A 20,962-nucleotide genomic window follows, 5' to 3' on the forward strand; every position below is an offset into this window, starting at 1 on the left:
ATACTTTGACAAGACATTACTAATAACAGCAATTAATAAATAATATCATATAATCATGAATTGAAACTCCTTTTTTTGTTTGTTTGTATTGTTTTTATCTCCAAAGTATTGCTGGAAAACTTACCTAAAAAAAGCAAGAAGAGTGCTTTAATTTTACTGTGGAACCAAAAAAATACAAAAACTCTGCTTACAGTGTTTCCTTTCATCTGTACCGTGTCAGTTTATCTCCTCCTATCGGATCTTTTTCTCCTCTTCCTCTCAAAGGAGCGAAGATGCTGGTTTTATTTCCCATAAGGAGAGCCTGCCGGTCCGATCGCTGGTGCTCGGTGACGTTCAGAGGCCCGGTTCAGAAGCTGCTTACAGGGTGGGATCGCTGCAGTGCCATGGCGACAGTAAGTCCATCACTGGTTTCATTCATCTATAAAGGTATTACAGCTTTTTGGCATCCCATTTAAGTTTAATGTTCCTTCTGATAAATTTACTGGGGGAGTAATTAATTGTCAGGACAAAGATACAGAGTCATATAAAACACCATAAAACCAACAATTTAGAAAAACATTACAGTTTGATAAGTGCCATCATCAAAGTCTTAAAATATGTTTCTTTTATTATTAATCAAAAGCAACTCTAAACAGGTCAGTTTAGAGTTGACCTGTTTAGGTCAACTCTAAACTGTCTAAAGGAAACTGTCAACTGTCTAAACTGTCAGCTGTTTTCCTGTTTTCTGGAAGGTTTTTTCCAGATTTGTGGTACATAGAAGCTGAATGCTGCTTCTCCTTGTTTGGGTCTGGTTCTGGGGATGCAGACCAGAACCAGAACCTGAGGGGTCTGGAAAGTTGATACAACAACAGCAGATCTTTAATGTGGTGCTAAACCGTTCAGTGATTTATAGACTAACAACAGCATTTTAAAGTCTATTCTCTGAGCTACATGGAGCCAGTGAAGGACTGTAGAACTGGGTGATGTGCTCTAACTTCCTGGTTTTAGTCAGAACTCAGCAGCAGCGTCTGGATCTGATTGGTTTTTTAGTCAGACCTGTGAAGACGCTGTGACAGTAATCAATGCGACTAAAGATAAACACATGGATGAGTTTCTCTAGATCTCACTGAGACATAAGTCCTTTAATCCTGGAGATGTTCTTCAGGTGATAGAAAGCCGACTTTGTAACTGCCTTTATGTGGCTCTGAAGGTTCAGGCCAGAACATGAACCTTCATGTTTCCAGCTGTAATAAAATCTGAATAATTATCAAAGTAACCCTGAACCATTTTGTCAGATACGGCTGCTCTGTTGGTTGTTGTGTGACAGTCAAATTCCTGTTTCACAGAAAACTTCTGGAACGCGGCGTTTTTCGACCAGGAGACGTCGTACCTCCACTTCCCCACCTTCCACGGAGAGCTGAGCGCAGACGTCTCCTTCTTCTTTAAGACCACTGCTTCCTTCGGGGTGTTCCTGGAAAACCTGGGCATCAAAGACTTCATCCGCATCGAGCTGAGCTGTGAGTGCGGCGGGAGCCTGAGGGCGGGGATTTGATGCAGATTAGGATGATGTGCCAGTAAAACCTGGAAGCTTTAATCTGCTCACACCCAGAGAATGCAGTGTGGTTGGAAAAATCCTGCAGGGAAGGAAATGTTTTTTGATCTGAAATTCCCTGAATGAGACGAATTAAGAGACCTGGACTTTATTTGGGCTCTTTTTATTGAGGTTGTTCTAGGCTGTTCTCATACCTGATAGATAGTCCAGTAGATTTGGAGACAAAATTTGCAACATTTGTTACATTTTCAGCTGCTGCTGTTCTCTTTCTCACAGGACTGCATTGAAAAAGCTGTTCCCCTCCTCGCCTATAGGGGCGCTGAAGGAAGCAACACAAAAACCTCTGTAGAAGACACTGAGCGCTGAACTTCCTCCTTCTCAAAATGCAAACAAAAATCTGAAACGTCAGATTTTGTCTTTGCTAAAAGACAATGAACCTTTTCTGCCGCTAGCATTAGATTTCCGTGTTTTTTTGGTTGTATTTACCCAGAATTCCCTATTCTGTAGTCCACTTCAGAAAACGCCCTAAATAAATCCCATGTGGTCAAATACTCTTTCTGTAGATCTCAGCTGAAATGGAAGATGGATACCTTTCTTTTCACATAGACTAAATAATCCAAGCCGTTATTTCTTGTAATTTTGATGATTGTCGCTTAAAATTTAGTGTCTCTATGTGAAAAAGTTGTATCGAATTCATAGAAAGTTGAGTGGAAGAAGAAACTCTGGTAGGAAAATATGCAAGAGAACAGAGATAACCACAACCATGAAACATTTAAACTCCATGCAGAAAGATTCAGTCCCAGGACTTTCTTACTGCCAGGCAGCAGTACTGCCAACTGTTCAGCTCTTAGAAATGATTCACAAGAGGAAAACATTGGGCCATGTTTCATTATTGTTTTTCTTTTTTAGCTCATTATGTGAACTTTTTTATCTGTTGCTTTTGGCGGCACCTCCTGACCAGCCGTATTATTTGTCCCTGCTAGTCTTCTGCCTTTCTTTCCTTTTAGATTCCCTGTCTCTGTTCTCAGTTAATCACTCAGCTGCTCTCACTCTATCTCGGTCCATTAATCATCTCTCCTCAGGATAAATTGCCCTCTGGTTCATTCAGTCTCTGCTAGTTCCTTCTGTTACTCTCACTTCACTTTCTGTTCTGTTTCATGTATTGTTGGATTCCATCTAATAGTTTTACTTTTGGAGGTCAGGATGACAGTAGAACGTACTGGAATACATTTATATAACAAAATTACCTGATTTCAATCATTCAGTTCTATTACAGCAAAGAATATTAGAATAAATGTATTTTATGTCTCTGCTGCTGATAAATCTGAAGGAATTAGATCTGAATTTCCTAGATTTGTTAAATTTAAACTTTTAGTGTCACTGTAAAACACATATTCCTTATAAAAGTTACGTACTGCAGCTTTAATGCGGGATTCCACAGGGTTCAGTTCTTGAGCCTCTGCTTCTTTGCTTCTTCAGCTTTAACATTTCTTTTTTCCTTATCATTTCAGCCTCCACTCAGGTTGTCTTCTCCTTCGATGTTGGAAACGGCCCACTGGAGGTTAGCGTTGAGTCGAGTTACCCGCTCAACGACGACCGGTGGCATCGCGTCCGAGCCGAGCGGAACGTGAAGGAGGCGTCGCTCCGTCTGGACGACCTTCCAGTCGCCACCCAGGAGGCTCCAGCTGACGGACACATCCACCTGCAGCTCAACAGCCAGCTCTTTATAGGTGAGGACGGCTCGTTTTTTCCCCTCATTTCTCTTCCTCAGCTGCAGCGTTTGTGGCTTTTATCTCTTTATCCTTTAATTCTCTCGAGCTTTTCACCGTCTCATATCTCTCCACTGAACGCTTCCTGGATATAAATCCAATCTACTGTTTATTTTCTCACACAATATCTTCTGTGGTCTCCAGAAAATTTGAGGTTCACTACATCTGCTGAAAGCGTTTAGCCTGTTTTTCCCAACAGTAAATCTCTCTAATTTCACATACATGTTAACAGCAGGAGTCACTTTATGAAAAAATCCATTGTAGAACAGATCACCTTCATGGCAGTTCATCCTAAGCATTCCCACTGGTTTTACCACATTTTCAAATGTTTGTTGTAAATATAAGGTCACTTTGGTTACTCAGATGCAGAAAGTTTTTGTAGTTAATCACTGGCTTTATTTTAAAGGAGTTCCATGTTGTTTTCCATGTTTTGTACTTCCATTTGAGTCTCTACTGCTTCTAAAACCAGCCTAAGCTTCGCAAGAAAACACCCACCCAGTTTTGGGCAATAAGTTACTGTTGCCAAAAACATTAAATGATAAGTTAACATTAAGTCACAAATCAGCAGAAACTGCCCTTCACCCCAGCGAAGTTCGACCCGTTACCTAGCAACCCCAGCAGAGTTTTGTCCGTTACCTAGCAACCCAAGTGGAACTCCAGCACCTTTGATCAGCTGGTTTTGCTGCTCTATGCTGTGCTTTTTAAAATATATATTTTTTTTAATTTAACATCAATACTTACAGTTGGTGGAAAGAAAAAGTACTTCTGATGACAATATTTGGTTTTTACCATATAGTATATTATAAAAAAGTAAAAATATGTGCATTTTAAATATGTATATTTTGATTTTATTCTTAGTCTTTCTGTTTTTCTTTTGCTGGGTTAGCAGATGTAAGGGTCCGCAGATCCGTTAACCCTGCACACACTTACGAACAGATGGAACCTGAAAACAATTTACTGAAACCAGAAGAAATTAGCATCAGTGTTGTAAATAAGCAGACGGTGCAATTAAATTATTAACTTACTGCTGGAGGCTACCACACTGAAGTTAACCCTAATCATTCCTCCTTATGTTATTCTAAGTACCATAGCTGGGCTAACATGAGACTGTTTGGGTTTCATTTTATTACATTCCTACTTCACCAAAAGTTGTTCAATCCTCCACTTATAAACATTTGAGTTGATTGAATTCTCATCTGTGGAAACAAGATTATTTAAAATTAGTACAGGCTAATAAAGTTTAGTAAAATGGTCTGAACTTTACTGAAAGCCAAACTCTTAATTCAGTTCCTAAAATTTGGGTAAGTGCCTGAAAATCCCTTCTGTTTTGCTTGTGAGAAGAACATTGCATAATGTTTTACAGTTCCTTCATTAGCAGTGGTTAAGACCAGACTGGGAATGCTGGGAAGTTGAGTCCAGATGAACATGAAGACATATGGAGGCCCTGGATATGGAGTGCTTTGCTAAAATATTCTCTCCCCTTGATTTTTTTTTTCTCATTTTGTCATTTTGCAACTACAAATTTCAGTCCATATTGTAAGGGTTGGTTCTCTTAAGTACTTTTATTGTTTTCATTAAATGAAGAGCACTGAACTTTTCCTGTTCTGAGCAAATCCACCCCAAAAAAGTTAAACATAAGTTGCACGTTGTACGGCTTCACTAAATGTTTCCAAAGACACGAACTGCAAAATCTCCAAAATCTCCTTCTTTTCTAAAACAACTTAGTTTCTGTTTTACCAAAAAAAGACTCACATTGAATTAACTGTCCTGCTAAACAAGCCGTTCCTGGGAGAACAGGCATTTCTCTCTGTGCAGCTAATTAATCTGCAGGCTGTTCCTCCCCACTGACATGAATTATGTAAAACTAAATGCTGGGTTATTTAAGTTCGGCCTCCTTAATGCTGTCATTTAAAGATATTTCAGTACATGAGTTGTATTTACAAGACTGCAAACTGTTCCATTGTTTGAGTTATAAGATGCTGTGTCTTCTTGTGTTTATTCATCAGCTGTATTTATAGGCCATAATCCTCCTCTGCTTTACATGGCGCTGTAGTCTATTGTTTTGATTAATAAGCCGTGTTATTGCCTTGCATGGATTCATAACCAACGTCCCACCGCTGCTTCTGATTGGTGCTAAAATCTGCCGCAATAAGAAATGAGCTCAGCGTTGTTTCCACTGTAAAGCTTTCCAAGCAATCCTCCAGCTTTGATTTGGTGTTTTAAATGTTTTATAGAGTTTATGCTTTTTAAAAAAGACTAAACACATCAAATTCTGGGAATCTTAAGCTTAACATGCTAGTTAATCAAATAAAAAATTGGCACAATTTGCAGGATTTTTATTTAATCACTTAAGCATTTTTTATACAAAATTAGAAGTATATTAAAAATGCAAATAAACTAATAATTATTGGCTAAAATGCAGTAACTTAGCATTCTTTTTGAGAACGCTTCGTCACTTGTAGATTATTTGACAAAGTTTTGCATTAACTGATTATTAAATTTACAGGTAAAGGTGCTTAATAAAAGATTTTGTTTTTACAGATTTTGGACCAGCTTAAGCTAAATTTGTTCCACTTGATGAGTTCTGTGTAAAATATTTTTACAAACTATGTTTTTATGGTGGGACTTGATTAAAATTTTCAATCAAGTCATTTTCAGAGTCTGTAATTAATTAAAATGCAATGAATCACATTTTAATCAAAAACTGCATAAAAATAAGCAACATTTTCAAAGATAACTATTGTTTTTAATCTTTTATTTATGTTATTCAGCCCTCAGATTGGTGCACAGTGTTATTAATCAGCTGGTTATTTATATCTACCAACTTTAATTTCATCCTTCATAATAACAAATGTGCTCCCACTGCAGACGCGGTTATCTCTGTCTGTCGAGAACTGCAGCTTTGATCACTCACAGACGTTTTATCTGTATTTCCTTCACTCCTCTCTCTGCTTTGCTTTATTCCCACAATGCTTCTTGGCCTTAAACTCCTTCTTTCAGCTGCATATTCACTATTGTCGCTGTCATTTAAATTTTACTAACAGATATTTGGTTTGATCGTCCGCTAATGTGTGCAGACTGACTGAAATCGTTGGCGCTACATTTAATCACACGTTTATCCTCTCGGCTCTGCTAAAAGGTTTCTTACCGACAGAAAATGAGATGAGATATTTCTTGGTTCTTGAACAACATAACAAGGTCAAGGGAAGAGTTTCTGAGGCTTCAAAGCCCTGCAGTTTCCTCGAGTGGATTGTTGTATGAAATACGAGCAGCTGCATTAAAAGGTATGCGGTTATTGATGAAATTGCACACGTTCAACAAAAGCACTGCTGCGGCTCTGATCTGATGCTAACTACAATCATCTGCAGACATCTGATATGTTCAGCCTCAGGGTTGATTTTCAATGATTTTTTATATCTCAGTTTTTCTTGATGAAATCTAAAATAAACCATTTTAATGAAAAGACACTCCAAGGCAGTTAGCCAGCCATGTCCTATCCTTTAATTTTCACAGAAAAAATATCTAAAATAGTATAAAGATTTCTGTCATTCCCCCACTTTTCCTACTGATGCACCAGAAACGTCATCTTAATGTAGAAATCCACCTGTATATGCAAATAAATGAGCCTCAGGTTGATGTTTTATGGTCCAAAAAGCTGAAAAAGTCATATAGTAATGTATATCACATTACTATATGTATAGATATATACATATAGTAATGTGATATACATTACTATATGTACAGATCTATACATATAGTAATGTATATCAGAGGACTTGTTTATTAAATCTTCCATTTTAATTTCTACATTAGGTAAAACATATATGACTACCAGTAGTTCATTTTTGTCCTCTGTAGAGGACATTTCTAAACTTGAATATCTCCCACCCCCTGCATTCTACTGAATTAATTCCTTTTGGTATCTGGAGAGGACATTTAGGGCTTTTCAATGATATCACATGTGAAGGGGTGGGATTTTTGCACGTACCTTTTTCTAATTCATAAAAATGGCATTCAACAGTAATAAAACATTTTATGGGAAGAGACAAAATAAGTGCGTAAATATTCTAATTACCTTACAAAGACTGTGGGATTAAAAAAAATGGTGATTGGACAATATTTTTTTTCCTGGTAGTCAGGAGGCTATGAGGCATAAAGGGACGCTATTACATATTTTCCAACCACTAAGTGCCATTTTGTAGCAATATTATCTTCAGTTGTTGTAGAAATACATACTAAACATAATTTAAAAGAAATTTGACTTTGCAATTTAGCACCTAGAAATTGGGTATCTGTCTCTTTAAGAAGCTTTTACTCTTCACAACATTGTTTCTTCATTCTTTGTGGAAATAAATGTTTGGTCATATTGAATGGTTGCCACAAAAGATTAAAAGATTCCTAAAACATGCATGAAAGAATCAAGACAAAACTCCTGCTATGTTTTTGATGAGGAAAATACATGATGTAAAGATAACAAAAATACATAAAACATAAAACTTTCCCTTTAAAAATTGAAAGGTTGGTTTATTTGCAGCCATTCAAACCACTTATGTGTAATTAAATTTGTCTAGCTGTGTCTCCATTGACTATAAAATTGTGCCAATTGGAATTATAAGAAAGATTCTCTTGTAAAAGTCCTTAACTTTTACAAGAGAATCTTTCTTATAATTCTTATAATCTTTAACTTTTACAATAATATGAGACAGATAATCTGTGAAAAAAATGTGTCTCCTCCTTCTTTTCCCTGAGCTGCTATTGTCGTCTGCAGAAGCGTCAAAAACAACCAATCAGAGCAAGGAGGAGTGTCTTAGCGTTGTCAATCATCCTTTAGTATCTGCTGTTAAATATGATGCTAAATAATGATGATTTTAACAAATAAAATTGAAGTATACTTTTAAGAGCTACATACTGAAAATGTAATGGCCACATGCCAATTACAGGGGAAAAGAAATCACATTTTGATGAGAAGTTTTTGTGCCAGAATGATTTTTTGTATTTCACCAAAGTCCAACAGAAAACTTTATTTTTGCATCAACAGCAAAATGTTAATTTGTAGTAACCGGCCTCCTCCACTAGGGGTCTCAAACCATCGCACAGTTCATCAAAAATTTAGTTTGTCACTCGAAGGTTGATTTTTAATTAATTACTGCATGGACGAACGTATTCACGTGTGATTTAAATTACATTTGTTTAATGGCAACATTACAATTTTGAAATTGTTTTTCTTTTTTCCAACATTAGCAGAATATCAAAAAAGTTTTTGAGCATATTTGCATTGAACCTACTGATGTCATAGCATTGTGTTGTTTCAGCAAGACCATAAAAACATTATTTTTAAACATCTAAATGAAAAATGTAAATTAATTTAAAACCCTTTAAAGCCAGATTGTTATTTATTTTATACACTGGTATGTTGAACACTAGAACTGAAAGAAATTCTTCATTAAATCTGTAAATATGAATTTTCTTGCAGGTGTTAGAAACTGTGTTAGTTGCTCTTCTGGGAACAGTGAGAGTGAACAGGTGAATTTGCAGCTTAATCATCTGAATAATTATGCAGAAAGCTGGATAACGGTAGCTGTGATTCTGACAGCGATTAAATTGTGTTGATATTTGCATAAGAAGCCTGATCGGTGCACATTAAAGAGGATCAGAGTCTCAACGATTTATCCTTCCATGCATTAATGCTGGTCATTTTCTAATACAGGACAACTGCTTTCATTGTGTTTTGTCAGACGAGACGTTGAAGGGGGTTTTCTGTCTGTAGCTTTGCTGCTTTAATAATTTATGAGTAATATCAGAGCGCAGACTGGGGGAGAGTCTCTCTGTGATTTATTGGTGTGAAAATAAGAAGCTGTCATGTTGAAACTCAGGGAGCAAACAGCTGCTTCATGAGTTTGTACTTCGAGGACAATAAAAGCTTCAGCTCCTGATCTCTGCTTTGAAAGGTTGCCATGTTTGAACAACGACAACAACAGAAACTCGTCTGAATGAAAAGGAAAACTTCCTCACTTTTCTGATTGCTATATTTTCAGCTGCAAAAGTTTTTCTCTGAGCAAAATTAAACTTTTTGAGTTGCTTTTGCAAACAAAGCAGAAACAAAGTCTGCTTCTTTTTGCATTTATTGACGAATCTGTGAAGGTTTGATGCTTCTTTGAATGTGCTCAAATAAAAGCAAGGGCACATTTTTATTTTATTCACTTGGATAACATGCAGTACTGTGCAAAACTCTTCAACCATTACCGTCTTATTTTGCTTATAAGACTTTCTTTTAGGCTTACTGAAAGTCTCTTAATGTTTTGGGGGATTTTCCTTACAGTTTTCTTTATCTCTGTTTTTAATCATACAGCCAATCAGCTGCAAGGAAACAAATGCAGCTTCTGGATTGGCTGCTTTGCAAACACTAGCCACTTGCATCTTTCCGTCTAAGTAGTTCAACTTTATACTTTGTAGCTGTGTTTCTTTTCCACAATTTGTGTGAAATTTGTCAATATTCCACTGTTGTTGTGGAACTTCGCAATTGCTGCGTTTTCAATAAATAAGAAATGAAATTAAAATCATTTAATAAGTTTGTACACGTGATAAATTATTAAAAACCGTGCCACAACATCATCCTCCTACTACTTCCTGTTGACTTCTTTGTGGTTTGCGCCAGCAGCAACATATGGTTGTCATGTGACTCAGGTGTTTCCATTGCAGTTTTGCAAAATAAGCCAATTTTGATAAGGCCAAAAAACCACCTCATCGTAGCACGAAAATTTTTGTCAACATTCCCTTAAGCAAAATTTTTTTCGAAATATTAAATTGTGCAATTATCTTGTTGATGGAAACGCAACTTATGAAAAAAATCTACGAATAGGCGAATTTACCGCAAATAATTTTGAGTTGAATTCCACAGAAACATATGAGTGTAGACGTTGGTCTGCTGTATCTTTAATTTCAACAACCTGTAGTTTTATTTTCTGATTATTTTTTGTTTGCAGGAGGCACGGCGTCCAGGCAGAGGGGTTTCAGAGGCTGCATCCGCGCTCTGCAGCTGAACGGTGTTACTCTGGACCTGGAGGAGAGGGCAGAGATGACGCCCGGCGTTCGGCCCGGCTGCCCGGGTCACTGCAGCAGCTACGGCTCGCTGTGCCAGAACCAGGGCCGCTGTGTGGAGAGAGCCACTGGCTTCCACTGCGACTGCAGCCTGTCGGCTTACACTGGAGTCTTCTGCCAGACAGGTATAAATCTGTGTATTCATAATAAGTTACATCGTACCGGGGGTGAACTGCTTGCAGATAATGCTTTGGATATGTGATATCTGTGCTAAAGTACATGTACTTCCTTGCAAATCTGATATATTTATTTATATTAGATATTTTTAGATATACATGGCCCCAAGCAAAGCTATAAGATTTTCACAGTCATATTCAATAAATTAGAAAATGCTTTCTGGTGAGGCTCATTTTGTCAGATTAAAATTTTGAAAATAATTTTAAGCAGGTCTTAAACATACATTAAGCCCACTTGTCTGTATTAAAATGTTTTTTTTTCCTTAGGTAATATTATAATTCATTAGCTTTAAGCACAAAATCATAAATTCAGCTAATTAACTAAAGTGAATTAACAGAGCTAATTTTTCATTTAGCTCTTTAGCACTTATGCTAACTTTGAAAACATAAAGTGCTAATTTATTTGGCTGTTTTGCAAACTGTCAGTTGAATAAACGTCAACATTTTTGCATTGATGTTTTGGTTATCAGCTGTTAAAAACTCTTTAAGAAATTAGATATTCATATTTATGCTCTTATTGTGAAGGGAGTGAAGAATGCTAATGCAGCAGTTCCATTTCCTCTCCTCATGTTCTCTCCCCATCATTCCATCCAATAACTTCATTTCAAAAAAGAAACATACAGGAATAAAATAAAACAGGGACAGTAGAAAACATGATATCAACATGAATACATGTACATTATGAAGTCAAAATGACTTTGGTACTCGAGGGTTGTAGTCTTTCAAAGGCAGATATAATTTGAATTGAAGTTCGCGCTTCAGCATTAGCTTCTGCTAAATTCTGTGTAAATGTTGCTCTTCACTATTAGAAGTAATTTTTATGATGAGTGTAACTTTTTATTTAGCCGCGCCCCCAGTGGATCATAACTAACTGTAATAAAGACATGAAATTATTAATCTGTGTTTAAACAATTTATGTTTTACTTAGTGATGGAGTTACTGGAATAAATGAGCTTTTTGATAATAATCTAATTGATTGATGTTTTTTTTTTGTTTTGTTTTTTTTGCACTAATTTGGCATTTATCTCCTGAGGAAAAAAACTCATAAAATTCCTCTTAAAGCTTCGACTCCACATCTGTTAGGCCGAATGAATTAACACAGATTCTCTGAATAGAAGAAACGTGTGAAAACCATAACCAGCCAACTGGTTGGAGCTCAGAACAGATTTTTGGTCGACTTCACCTCTGTTTCAGAAGGTGGGTGGTGGTGCGTCTCTGATGCTACACCCACTGAGAACAAAGAGAATAACAATGCATTGTTATCCTGACCGTCTGTAAATCCTTTAACTTGAGAGTCGAGCCGTCTCTACGCTTTAAAAGGACCCTCTTAACCTCCCCGCCCACCGACTATTGACATGCTGTATTCATCTCCCACTGCATGCTGATGCACACTGTGTGTGAGTCACGCTGACGCACTCACTGCTTAATATTTCACAAAGAAAAAACAGTTTTATGTTTAAATAGCCTTCAAATAGCCTTAAGAAAACTTTTCTTTCACTCAACTGTCACACATCGTATTTCTACAAGCTGCGTTAAACTGCTTACACTATTTTGGCTTTTTGTCAAACGTACATGTCTCAGATCGTCAAACTGAATTTTATATCAGACGGTAGTTTTTATGCAATGGTTTCAGCTTTCATTACTAAGGGCAAAAAGATATTAATCAAACCTTGCTGTGTTAAAGCTGACCTGTTATACCTCCTTGAACATCTTAGCATAGGATCTATGAGATACAAAACTTGTTTATTATATTTTTTGCAGGAAATCATTCTTAGATGATGTGATTTTAGTCAATTCTGCCCATTTTGAGATGTTCTTGGGTCTTTATCACTTTAAATCCAAATAAATTGCTGCTGGCCACGCCCCCTAACTCAACATTTACACTCGTATGTGAAAATGGCTGTACATACACACTACCATACATGTTAGAAAAGCAGAAGTGGAGCCTTCTGCACAACCAACTAGAATGAAGAAAGCAGCTTCTAGATGCTACATGTCTGCAGCCATTTTCAAGTGCAAGTGTAAAAGTTGTATATTTATATGTAGCATCTAGAAACTGCTTTCTGCATTCTTGTTTGTGCAGAAGGCTCCACTTCTGCTTTTCTAACAAGTACGGCTGTATAATTTCAAATCTGTTTGCAGCCATATTCAAGTGCGAGTGTAAACGTTGAACATAGACGCAATTAATTCATTTCATGCTGTATTCTGTTCAATGACTTTAAATGGATTATTTTTAAACTAAATGTTCATTTTATTCTTTGGTTTTATTTCGACATATACCTGCAGGCCCCAGTGTCCTTAGTTAGAAATGGAAGTCTGAAGAAAATATGATTACAAAACCATATTTCATATTTCATATTAGAACAACTGAATCCACATGGCACCGACTCCACATGTGTTAAAGGGTCGTGTACAAAGTCACCCTTAGCAAGCGCGAGAGAGGTTTTTAAAAATCTAATAAACAACATGACCTTTTTAGTTCATTTACGTTTAATTACTGCCTGGACTGAGCTGTAAATTAGAGGCTAAATAACAGCACTGAACAATGAGTCAGAGACACTGAAGTTATTAAACCTGTTCTCAAAATGTCAGCAATACCTCAGCTAACCGTTTCGCAGGAAGAACACCACTTCTGAAAATCCTGGAAAATTAACTTTTCTCCTATTAGTTAAGAGAGAAATGGATAAAAATCTAAATTAAATTTGACCTGTTACAGGGGGTGATGCGTCTTTGATCAATACAAAACATGTTCATTACAATTTTTGAATAAAATCATTCTTAGATAGAAATTTTTGTAACGTTTAAATAAAACCAGCCAGAACCCAAAATCCAGCCAAGACAAGTGGCACGTTTTATTATAAATAATGAGATGGTGCTGAAGGGGTTCTGCAGGGTGTGGTCACACTGGTGGGTCAGGAATGGGGATCCACAGGGGCTGGGAATCCAGCCTTGGGAGGGTTGGGTGGACAATGGGACAAATATCCACCAACCAGAGGCTCAGAAGTCAAAACGGTCAAGGGTCAGGCAAGGAAAATCGAATGTTCAGTGGACTGGAGGAAGGGTCAGAGGCAGGCAAGGTTCAGCAACAGGAGGTCAGAACTCTTCTCCAGGCAGTAAGGACTAGCAAAAGCAGTGGTCAAAAACAGGCAGGATCAGAAAACCAGAAACTCCTTGGATATGAATCATGAAAAAAATGTCTGCAAACAGACACACAATTATACAACTGTACATCTTTGAAAAGCAGAAGTGTAGCCTCCTGCACGACCAACAAGAATGCAGTAAACTATTTCTAAATGGTAAGTCAACAACAAAACACTTGACATTTCTAGCTGCATACGTAAACTGGTAAAACCAGGTGACCAAACGTGCTTGAGCTCAACTTGGGTTGCTAGGTAACGGGCGGAACTCCACTGGGGTTGCTAGGTAACAACTCAGTGTGACTTAGCAATTGGGAGGTTTTTAAAAATACCAAAAATCAGCTGGATTTATCTTTTTAGATACTTGGGATGTTGTTTTAGAAGCCATTGAGACCCAAAAAGAAGTATAAAAACCTCCAACTTGTGAATTTTGCATAATGGGTCTCCGTTAAACATCAAACATTAATCTTCACATGTTGAAATAAAATCTGACATTGAGCTGGCTGTTTTTCTGTGAGGCATCAGGAAACCATACGCCTCGCTCTGAAGGGATCTCCTCTCTCTCTTCCAGAGGTGTCAGCCGACTTTAAATCTGGGACGTCGATCAGCTACGCCTTCAAAGAGCTCGGCGAGCTGAGCAGAAACGGCAGCGACCTGCCCTCCTCCATCTACTCTGACCCGCTTCCCAGAGGAGAAAACGTCTCTCTGAGCTTCAGGACGACTCAGAGTCCGGCGCTGCTGCTCCACGTCGGCTCCCACTTCAACCAGTATCTAGCTCTGCTCATCAACAGGCACGGTACGGGTCAGGAGATCATTCCAGCAGAGGGTCGAATGTAAAGGATAAAATGAAGTTATACAGTGAATAAATTGTTACATCATAAATTAAATACATCTTTATTTATAAATATTTGGCATTTAAACATAATCTTCATTAAATCTTTTAAGCAGTAAATAAAATTTAATTAAAGAATGTTACTGGAAAGTCTGAAGGATTTCCTTCATGTTGTTTTTATTACTTTTGACTCTATAAGTGAGTTTTCTTTCTGGAGAATGAAATAAATGAAGAACAACTTATCAAAAAATAATTTGTAAACTTGAACTCCAGTGAAAGTAACTTGTAAGCTGCTTTCAAGTTCTGTAAAAGTAACCTGTAAGTATTTGTACTTATTTACACTGTGTATTTTTAATGTTGTCTGTGATAATAAGACCTGCGAGTAGCTGCAAAGTATCTGTAGGTTTTAGAAAACCGCCTGTAAATAATGAAACATAAAGTGTAAATCTTCTAAAGTAAATTTCAGAATGGATTCTGTAATTTCCGGGCTTGTAGATTCTGTGAATGTAATGCAGTTTATGTGTACTTGCTAAATATTTGCATTTTCTTTCAATTTTGAGAAAAGTTCTGAAAATTGGTTTGTACTTTTAAGATAACTTTCCTATTTTGGGTCAGTTCCAGAAAGTAACCTGGATATTCTTGAAAATTACGTATACATTATGTAGAGTTAACCTTAAAACTAGCCTTTGGGTACCAGAAATTACTATTTTAATTGTTAAAAATATTAGGTAAATTCTTGAAAATTGTGTAGCCCTGAAAACCTCTTCAAAGCAAGCATGAAGTTCTGGGAAAGTTCTGGGAAATACGTAAAACTAAACATATAAAAACATGGCAAATTCCGAACTATAACCTGGATTTTTACAGAAATAAGTGCAGTCTGGAAAGTAACCTATCATCTCTAGAAAGTAACTTTTAGGTTCTTAAAAAGTAACTTGTTTTTGCTGTTTTGTGTGATTTTCTTTCCTTTGTAACGTTCTAACAGTAACCTGTAAACTTTAGAAAACAAATGTTTAGTTCACATATTTCATAAAAACTGTTATTGTTCTTTTTTTTCATGAAGTCAAACTCTGCAGAAAAGAGAAGCCACTTAAAGAAATGACTGGAAGCTTGTTTTATCTGCAAAATATGTCCAGAAGTTGAACTTCAGCCTCTCATTATTCAGGAATCTAACACGGACGGCAGTTTGCAGCTTGATTTGCTGTTGATGGATTTTTTCCTGCTGTTAATGACTTAAGGAAGCTGATAGGAAGTGAAGCATTACGCTTTTGTGCTGACATCCTAAAAGTAAAACAACCAATTAGGAGCTTTTTCCTTGTTTTGCCCTTAGATAACCAAGACTACAGATAAAACCGCTGGAGCTCAAACAAGAGTTTTACTGATTATCTTTTTATTTTAAATTAATGTAGCAACATCAGGTAGGTTGATCATTACCTAATATTTTTCAGGCAGAGAACCACTTAACCTATTTAACAAACAATAACACGTCATCTTCATATACCTGAAGTTAGAATATTAGTCTCTTAATGCGCTTATTGTTGTTTTTTTATTTGTTGTTTATTTGAACGGTGACGCTGCTTGGTAAATGTGACCAAAACCATGAACACGTCTGGGACGTTTCCAGATTCTGAAAGTTTTTAATTCTAGGTTTTGCAATGATGTCAAACACATGGAAATCAAAAAAGAAGTTGTGTTGTGTGCATTAATAGTGTTTTAGGACCATTTGCATAGTAAGAGGAAGGTAAACTTGACTGGCTTTGGCAGAAACAAAAATCTTCTTCTGCTCTATTAAGTATAAAAATTATCCACACATTTCTGTCAATTGTATTTAATCACCAATTAAATAATTTTGATTTAAATAAAAATTACAATAGCTCCTAACACGGGATCAGTCATATAAAACTAAAGAATAGTTCTCACCAACTGAGACTCGTTCAAAAGAATCGAATTGTTCATGAACGACATCAAAACTCTCAGCAGGTCTGACTTGGTTTCCTCCAATCTTATAAGTATTTCTGACGTTGTTTTCTTTCTGTGTTTCTTTTGAATTACCCGATTCTAGGCTAGTTATCCATTATTATTATTTTTAACCACAGCCATTTTGTAAACTGGCTCTATGTATCGCATTTTGAGCTCAAGTCACGGCAAATAAACTGCCATTACATGCAGTCCCATGCTGACCACTAGGGGGCAGTTTGAGACAGACTGTTGTAGAGAAATATTGTCTTGAAAGTATTTGGTTCCAGCTAAAGCTCTGAGTAATGACCAAACCGTTTTTGTTAAGTCTCCACTTTAGAAGAAATAAATCCACTCTGATATTGAGAGGAAAATATCCTCCTAATCCAGCAGTTATCAAACAGATTAAACACATAATCCTAGTCTGTTGGCAGAAAGACTGTCAGAACAACAAGGCGCCCTTCTCACAGAGGAGAAAACATCTCCGGTTTTGGAGATTTAAATCGTTTCCTTGTTTTGTCTCGCTTGTGAAGATGAGCTGGAGCTGAGGTACAAGCTTGACGGCGGCAGAGCTGCAGAGGTGCTGAGCAGCAGCATGAGGGGGCTGGCCAACGGGCTGCTGCACACCGTTACCATCAGGAGGTCGGCCGACTCCGTGGCCATGCAGGTAAAACCGCCTCATTAGTGTGCAACGCACAGACACAGAGCAGCACCTGGATCCCTAGAGCTTCCTCTCTTCCTGCTTCTACGCCACAAACTGCAAAACACATCAAAGCTTCACGGAGATAATTTACCAGAAACCAGAAGTTGGACCAGATCAAAGGTCCGCAACCAGCGTCTCTTTGGACCAGTGGCTTCTAAAAACTAACTAGTGTTTCTTTTTAAAAGGTCGGTATCATGTAAAACAGGTATTTTATTAGCTTTGCGTCATGTTGTATCATTACGTGAAAAGCACAGCTGGAGAGGGCAGCGTAGTATTAACTGTTATTTAAAAATATATTATTGTTGTTGTTGAACAAATGAAGAAGTGCTATAAATCTTGGTTCATCTCAGCTTTCCAGAGTGAAATATCTGGAAAGTTTTCGTGCTTGAATGAGATTATGTTTTTTCAGCTTCACCAAAATTAGTGCATTTGGCAAAACTGCAATGGGAAACTGCAAACTTTATTAAAGCTACAGTATCCTGTCCATAATAGAGAATAAAAAGTAGCGATCATAATATTAACTGTCTGCCCTCCATCTGCATCTGTACCTGCAGATGTGAAGTCCACTTATTGAACCGTTCTGTACAGATCGTTACATTTTTTTGTCAAATGTTTAATTGCTTCAGTGAATTTCCGTTCTGCTTTTAACATTCAGTTAAGGTGGAGGGCGAGTCGTCGTTAACGAGATGTGAAGCTAATTAATGTTATACCTGTTCAGCCTTCGTTTGGCAGTGAGATTCACATCTGAAGGACACGTAAATTATGCAAAAGTCTAACAGAGAACCGAGCTGCGTTTTATTCCTGAAGCTCCGCTCAGCACTAACGTGTCACTTCCTGGAAGAAACTCCGACAGAGCAGCCGAAAGCCATGAAATATGAAGCTTCCTAATCATATCTGGGCTTACTGAATCACCGATCTTGTTAACAACCTCAGATGATATACGAGGGGAAATGCATCTAAGCAGCAGCCAGTGTGTGTGTGTGTGTGTGTGTGTGTAATTATAAACACAGTGAGATAAATAAGAAGGTGACCTCGTCTTGCTCTGGTGCAGCCTCCTGATTCATGGCGTTTGTAAGGAACCAGTGAAATATGAGCCCCTTTTATCCGTTTATATCATTGTGAATTGTTTTTATCTTTAGTGCTCTCCAATAGAAAGCAGGAGGCTTGAAATGATTGTGGAGAAAATTATCTCCTACAGCAGATTTACTTTTAAAGCTCCTCATGTTTGAGGAATTTTTCTCTCCTTTCAGATAAAAATTATCTTCCACCTGTTTCTTTACCATAAATACTGAGCATTGTTCTGTTTATTTTCCATCAGATCGACGGTAACGCCAGAGAGGACTTCAACCTGAGCTTCGCTGGAGAACTCGGCAGCCTCAGGTCTCTCGTTCTGGGCCGAGTGCCGGGTAAGTCAGGATGGACGAAGGTCCGTTTGGTTAAAAAACACTTTGACTCATCAGCTCAAACTCTGGGCTGCTTGGCCTTGTTTTTCTCTCAGCTCTGAGAGTAAATATATACGTTACCAGCAGGACTAATCCAGATGATTTAAGAGAAAAGTTTGAGGTTGAAACAGAAAGTGAAGAAAAATCCACCCACACAAATTCATTTCTATGAGTTTTGTGTTTGCTTCTAGTTTCTCTTTGCTGAGCAATGAAATGCAGATTCTAGTTTAATTTTAGGCTTTTGTTGCCTAAATCCTCTAAACGTTTTCAACCTCATTCTGCAGCAAATTGTCCTTTTTATATTTCTCTTCCAAGAAGTCAAACTTTGTTATATCTTAAAATAGTCTTTTGAGAGTTTCTCTTTCTATTAGCTATTTCTTAAAATTGTTTATAGTCCACTTTCTGTTACTAAATATCACAGCATAAATAAATAAATGTATTTACTTAAAAGAAATATTATCATTATCATTTAATCTCCATGGCAACCATTCAACTGTGCAAAACGCCTCAGTGGACATAGCCCCGCCTCAGTGGACATAGCCCCGCCTCAGTGGACATAGCCCCGCCTCAGTGGACATAGCCCCGCCTCAGTGGACATAGCCCCGCCTCTGAGGACAAAGCTCCTCCTCCTCGGAGCTGCATTTTCCAAACTTACAAGCTTCTGCTTAACAGAGTACCCGTCGCTTGCGGCTTCCCCACTCTGCTCCTTCAGACTAGCCAGCAGCAATTAGCAAACACCTGGTGGAACTTTACATCTGCCGAGTTCATCATACGAGCTACTGCTCAATGAAACGCTGGTAAAAATGCTGTTAAAGGGTTAATGTGATGACTTTCTGAAGGTGGAGTTTCAGAATGATCTGGAGTTTTTAAAGAGACAGAGGCCCAATTTCAAAGAAGTCAAATTTCTTTTAAGTCATATTTGATTTTTGTAGTTTTCACAATGTGTCTGGAAAATACATTATACTGGCTCTTTAATGGAAACGGTGCCACTGTGTTTTTAGACATCAGCTGAATATTGATAAAAGTTTGCGCACATTTGTAGCAAGTGACAGACCTAATGATATTTTGTAAATAATCTGCCTGCAGAGTGTTTTCGTCACCCCAGCTGGTATGAATTTTATCTCCTCTGATGTAGCGATCCTCCCAGCCCAGTGCTGTCTGTAGGGTTTAACCCCCTTCATGTCAAAATGTGACCCACAACCCCCTCTGTCAAACCGGAGCGCGTACAAAGTCAAATCAGAATCAGAAAAAGCAGCGGCGACGTGGATTTCCCGTCGCTTCCCCCCAGCCTCGTCATCCATCAGGCTAACTAATGGAGCCAGAAGGAACACAGGGAGGCTGGAGGAGACGCGATGTAGCGAGCAGAGCAACAGCTGAGAGACGGCTGTAATGTTTCCTCATCAACATGCAGATGTGTTCAGGTAACAGTCAGCTCTCAGTCATCTGATGCAGCTGTTTGTGTCGGCTTTAGCAGCTGCTGTTTACGCTGCAGTGAGGAGTTCAGATGAGTGATGGAGAGGAAGGAGTAGGTGAAATTAACAGATAAAGGCAGAGAGGGAAGATTTGTCCCATGGAGTGATGGATGCAGATGTTAAAGCTGCATGTTTAGCAGCTTGTCAGCTGGATTGAATGTTTTTATGAGCTGAAGTGAGTAATAACACAAAGCAATGAGCTTCGGTGACAGCCTAATGTTTGTGCGTATCATGATTAACTAGACCAAAGGGGTTTTCAAACAACCTTTTTGAATTCTTTGTCTAAAAAGAAAGATGCATTCTGTCCTGAACCTTCAGAGACATAAAGACGGTTACAAAATCAGCCTTCTATCAACAGAAACAAAACTAAGGTTATTATCTTTGGACCTAAAGAAGAACGATCTAGAGTCAGTTATTATAACTAGAAACTAGAGATCAGGCTGAAATCTGGTAGTAGTGATGGACTCAGACCTGCACCTTCAGAGCCACATAAAGACAGTTACAAAGTCGGTCTTATATCACCTGAAGAACATCTCCAGGATTAGAGGACTAATGTCGCAAAAAGATCTAGAGAAACTGCATCCCCAGAACCAAACATGGAGAGACAGCATTCAGCTTCTGTGCACCACAAATCTGGAATAAACATCCAGAAAGCCGCAAAACAGCCAAAACACTGACTTCCTTTAGATCAAAGCTAAAATCCCACCTGGTTTGAGCATATATGATGTTTTTAACGATGACACTCATGTAAAGCACTTTGAACTGCCTGGTTGCTGAAATGTGCTATACAAATAAACGGTAACACTTTATTTGAAGGGGGTTGAATAAGACTGTCATGACACTGTCATA

The 20,962-nt window shown here is 37.8% G+C and overlaps 1 protein-coding gene across 4 annotated transcripts in view; it reads left to right on the top strand.

Moving 5' to 3' along the window:
* LOC103138018 (contactin-associated protein-like 4) overlaps positions 1 to 20,962 on the top strand; it is a 118,228-nt gene that overhangs the window by 73,661 nt on the left and 23,605 nt on the right. For all 4 annotated transcript variants that reach the window (XR_001662097.1, XR_001662096.1, XR_001662095.1 and 1 more), the window contains exons 16-22: positions 265 to 392; positions 1,326 to 1,496; positions 3,043 to 3,261; positions 10,284 to 10,523; positions 14,283 to 14,507; positions 17,030 to 17,163; positions 18,518 to 18,605. Coding sequence is in view for 1 of the 4 variants with exons in the window: in XM_007552078.2 (XP_007552140.1) it covers positions 265 to 392; positions 1,326 to 1,496; positions 3,043 to 3,261; positions 10,284 to 10,523; positions 14,283 to 14,507; positions 17,030 to 17,163; positions 18,518 to 18,605 (1,205 nt within the window). In the remaining 3 variants the exon portion in view is untranslated. The remainder of the gene's footprint in view (positions 1 to 264; positions 393 to 1,325; positions 1,497 to 3,042; positions 3,262 to 10,283; positions 10,524 to 14,282; positions 14,508 to 17,029; positions 17,164 to 18,517; positions 18,606 to 20,962) is intronic.

This window comes from Poecilia formosa, unplaced genomic scaffold (genome assembly GCF_000485575.1).
Source record: "Poecilia formosa unplaced genomic scaffold, Poecilia_formosa-5.1.2 Scaffold45, whole genome shotgun sequence".
Taxonomy (NCBI): Eukaryota; Metazoa; Chordata; class Actinopteri; order Cyprinodontiformes; family Poeciliidae; genus Poecilia; species Poecilia formosa.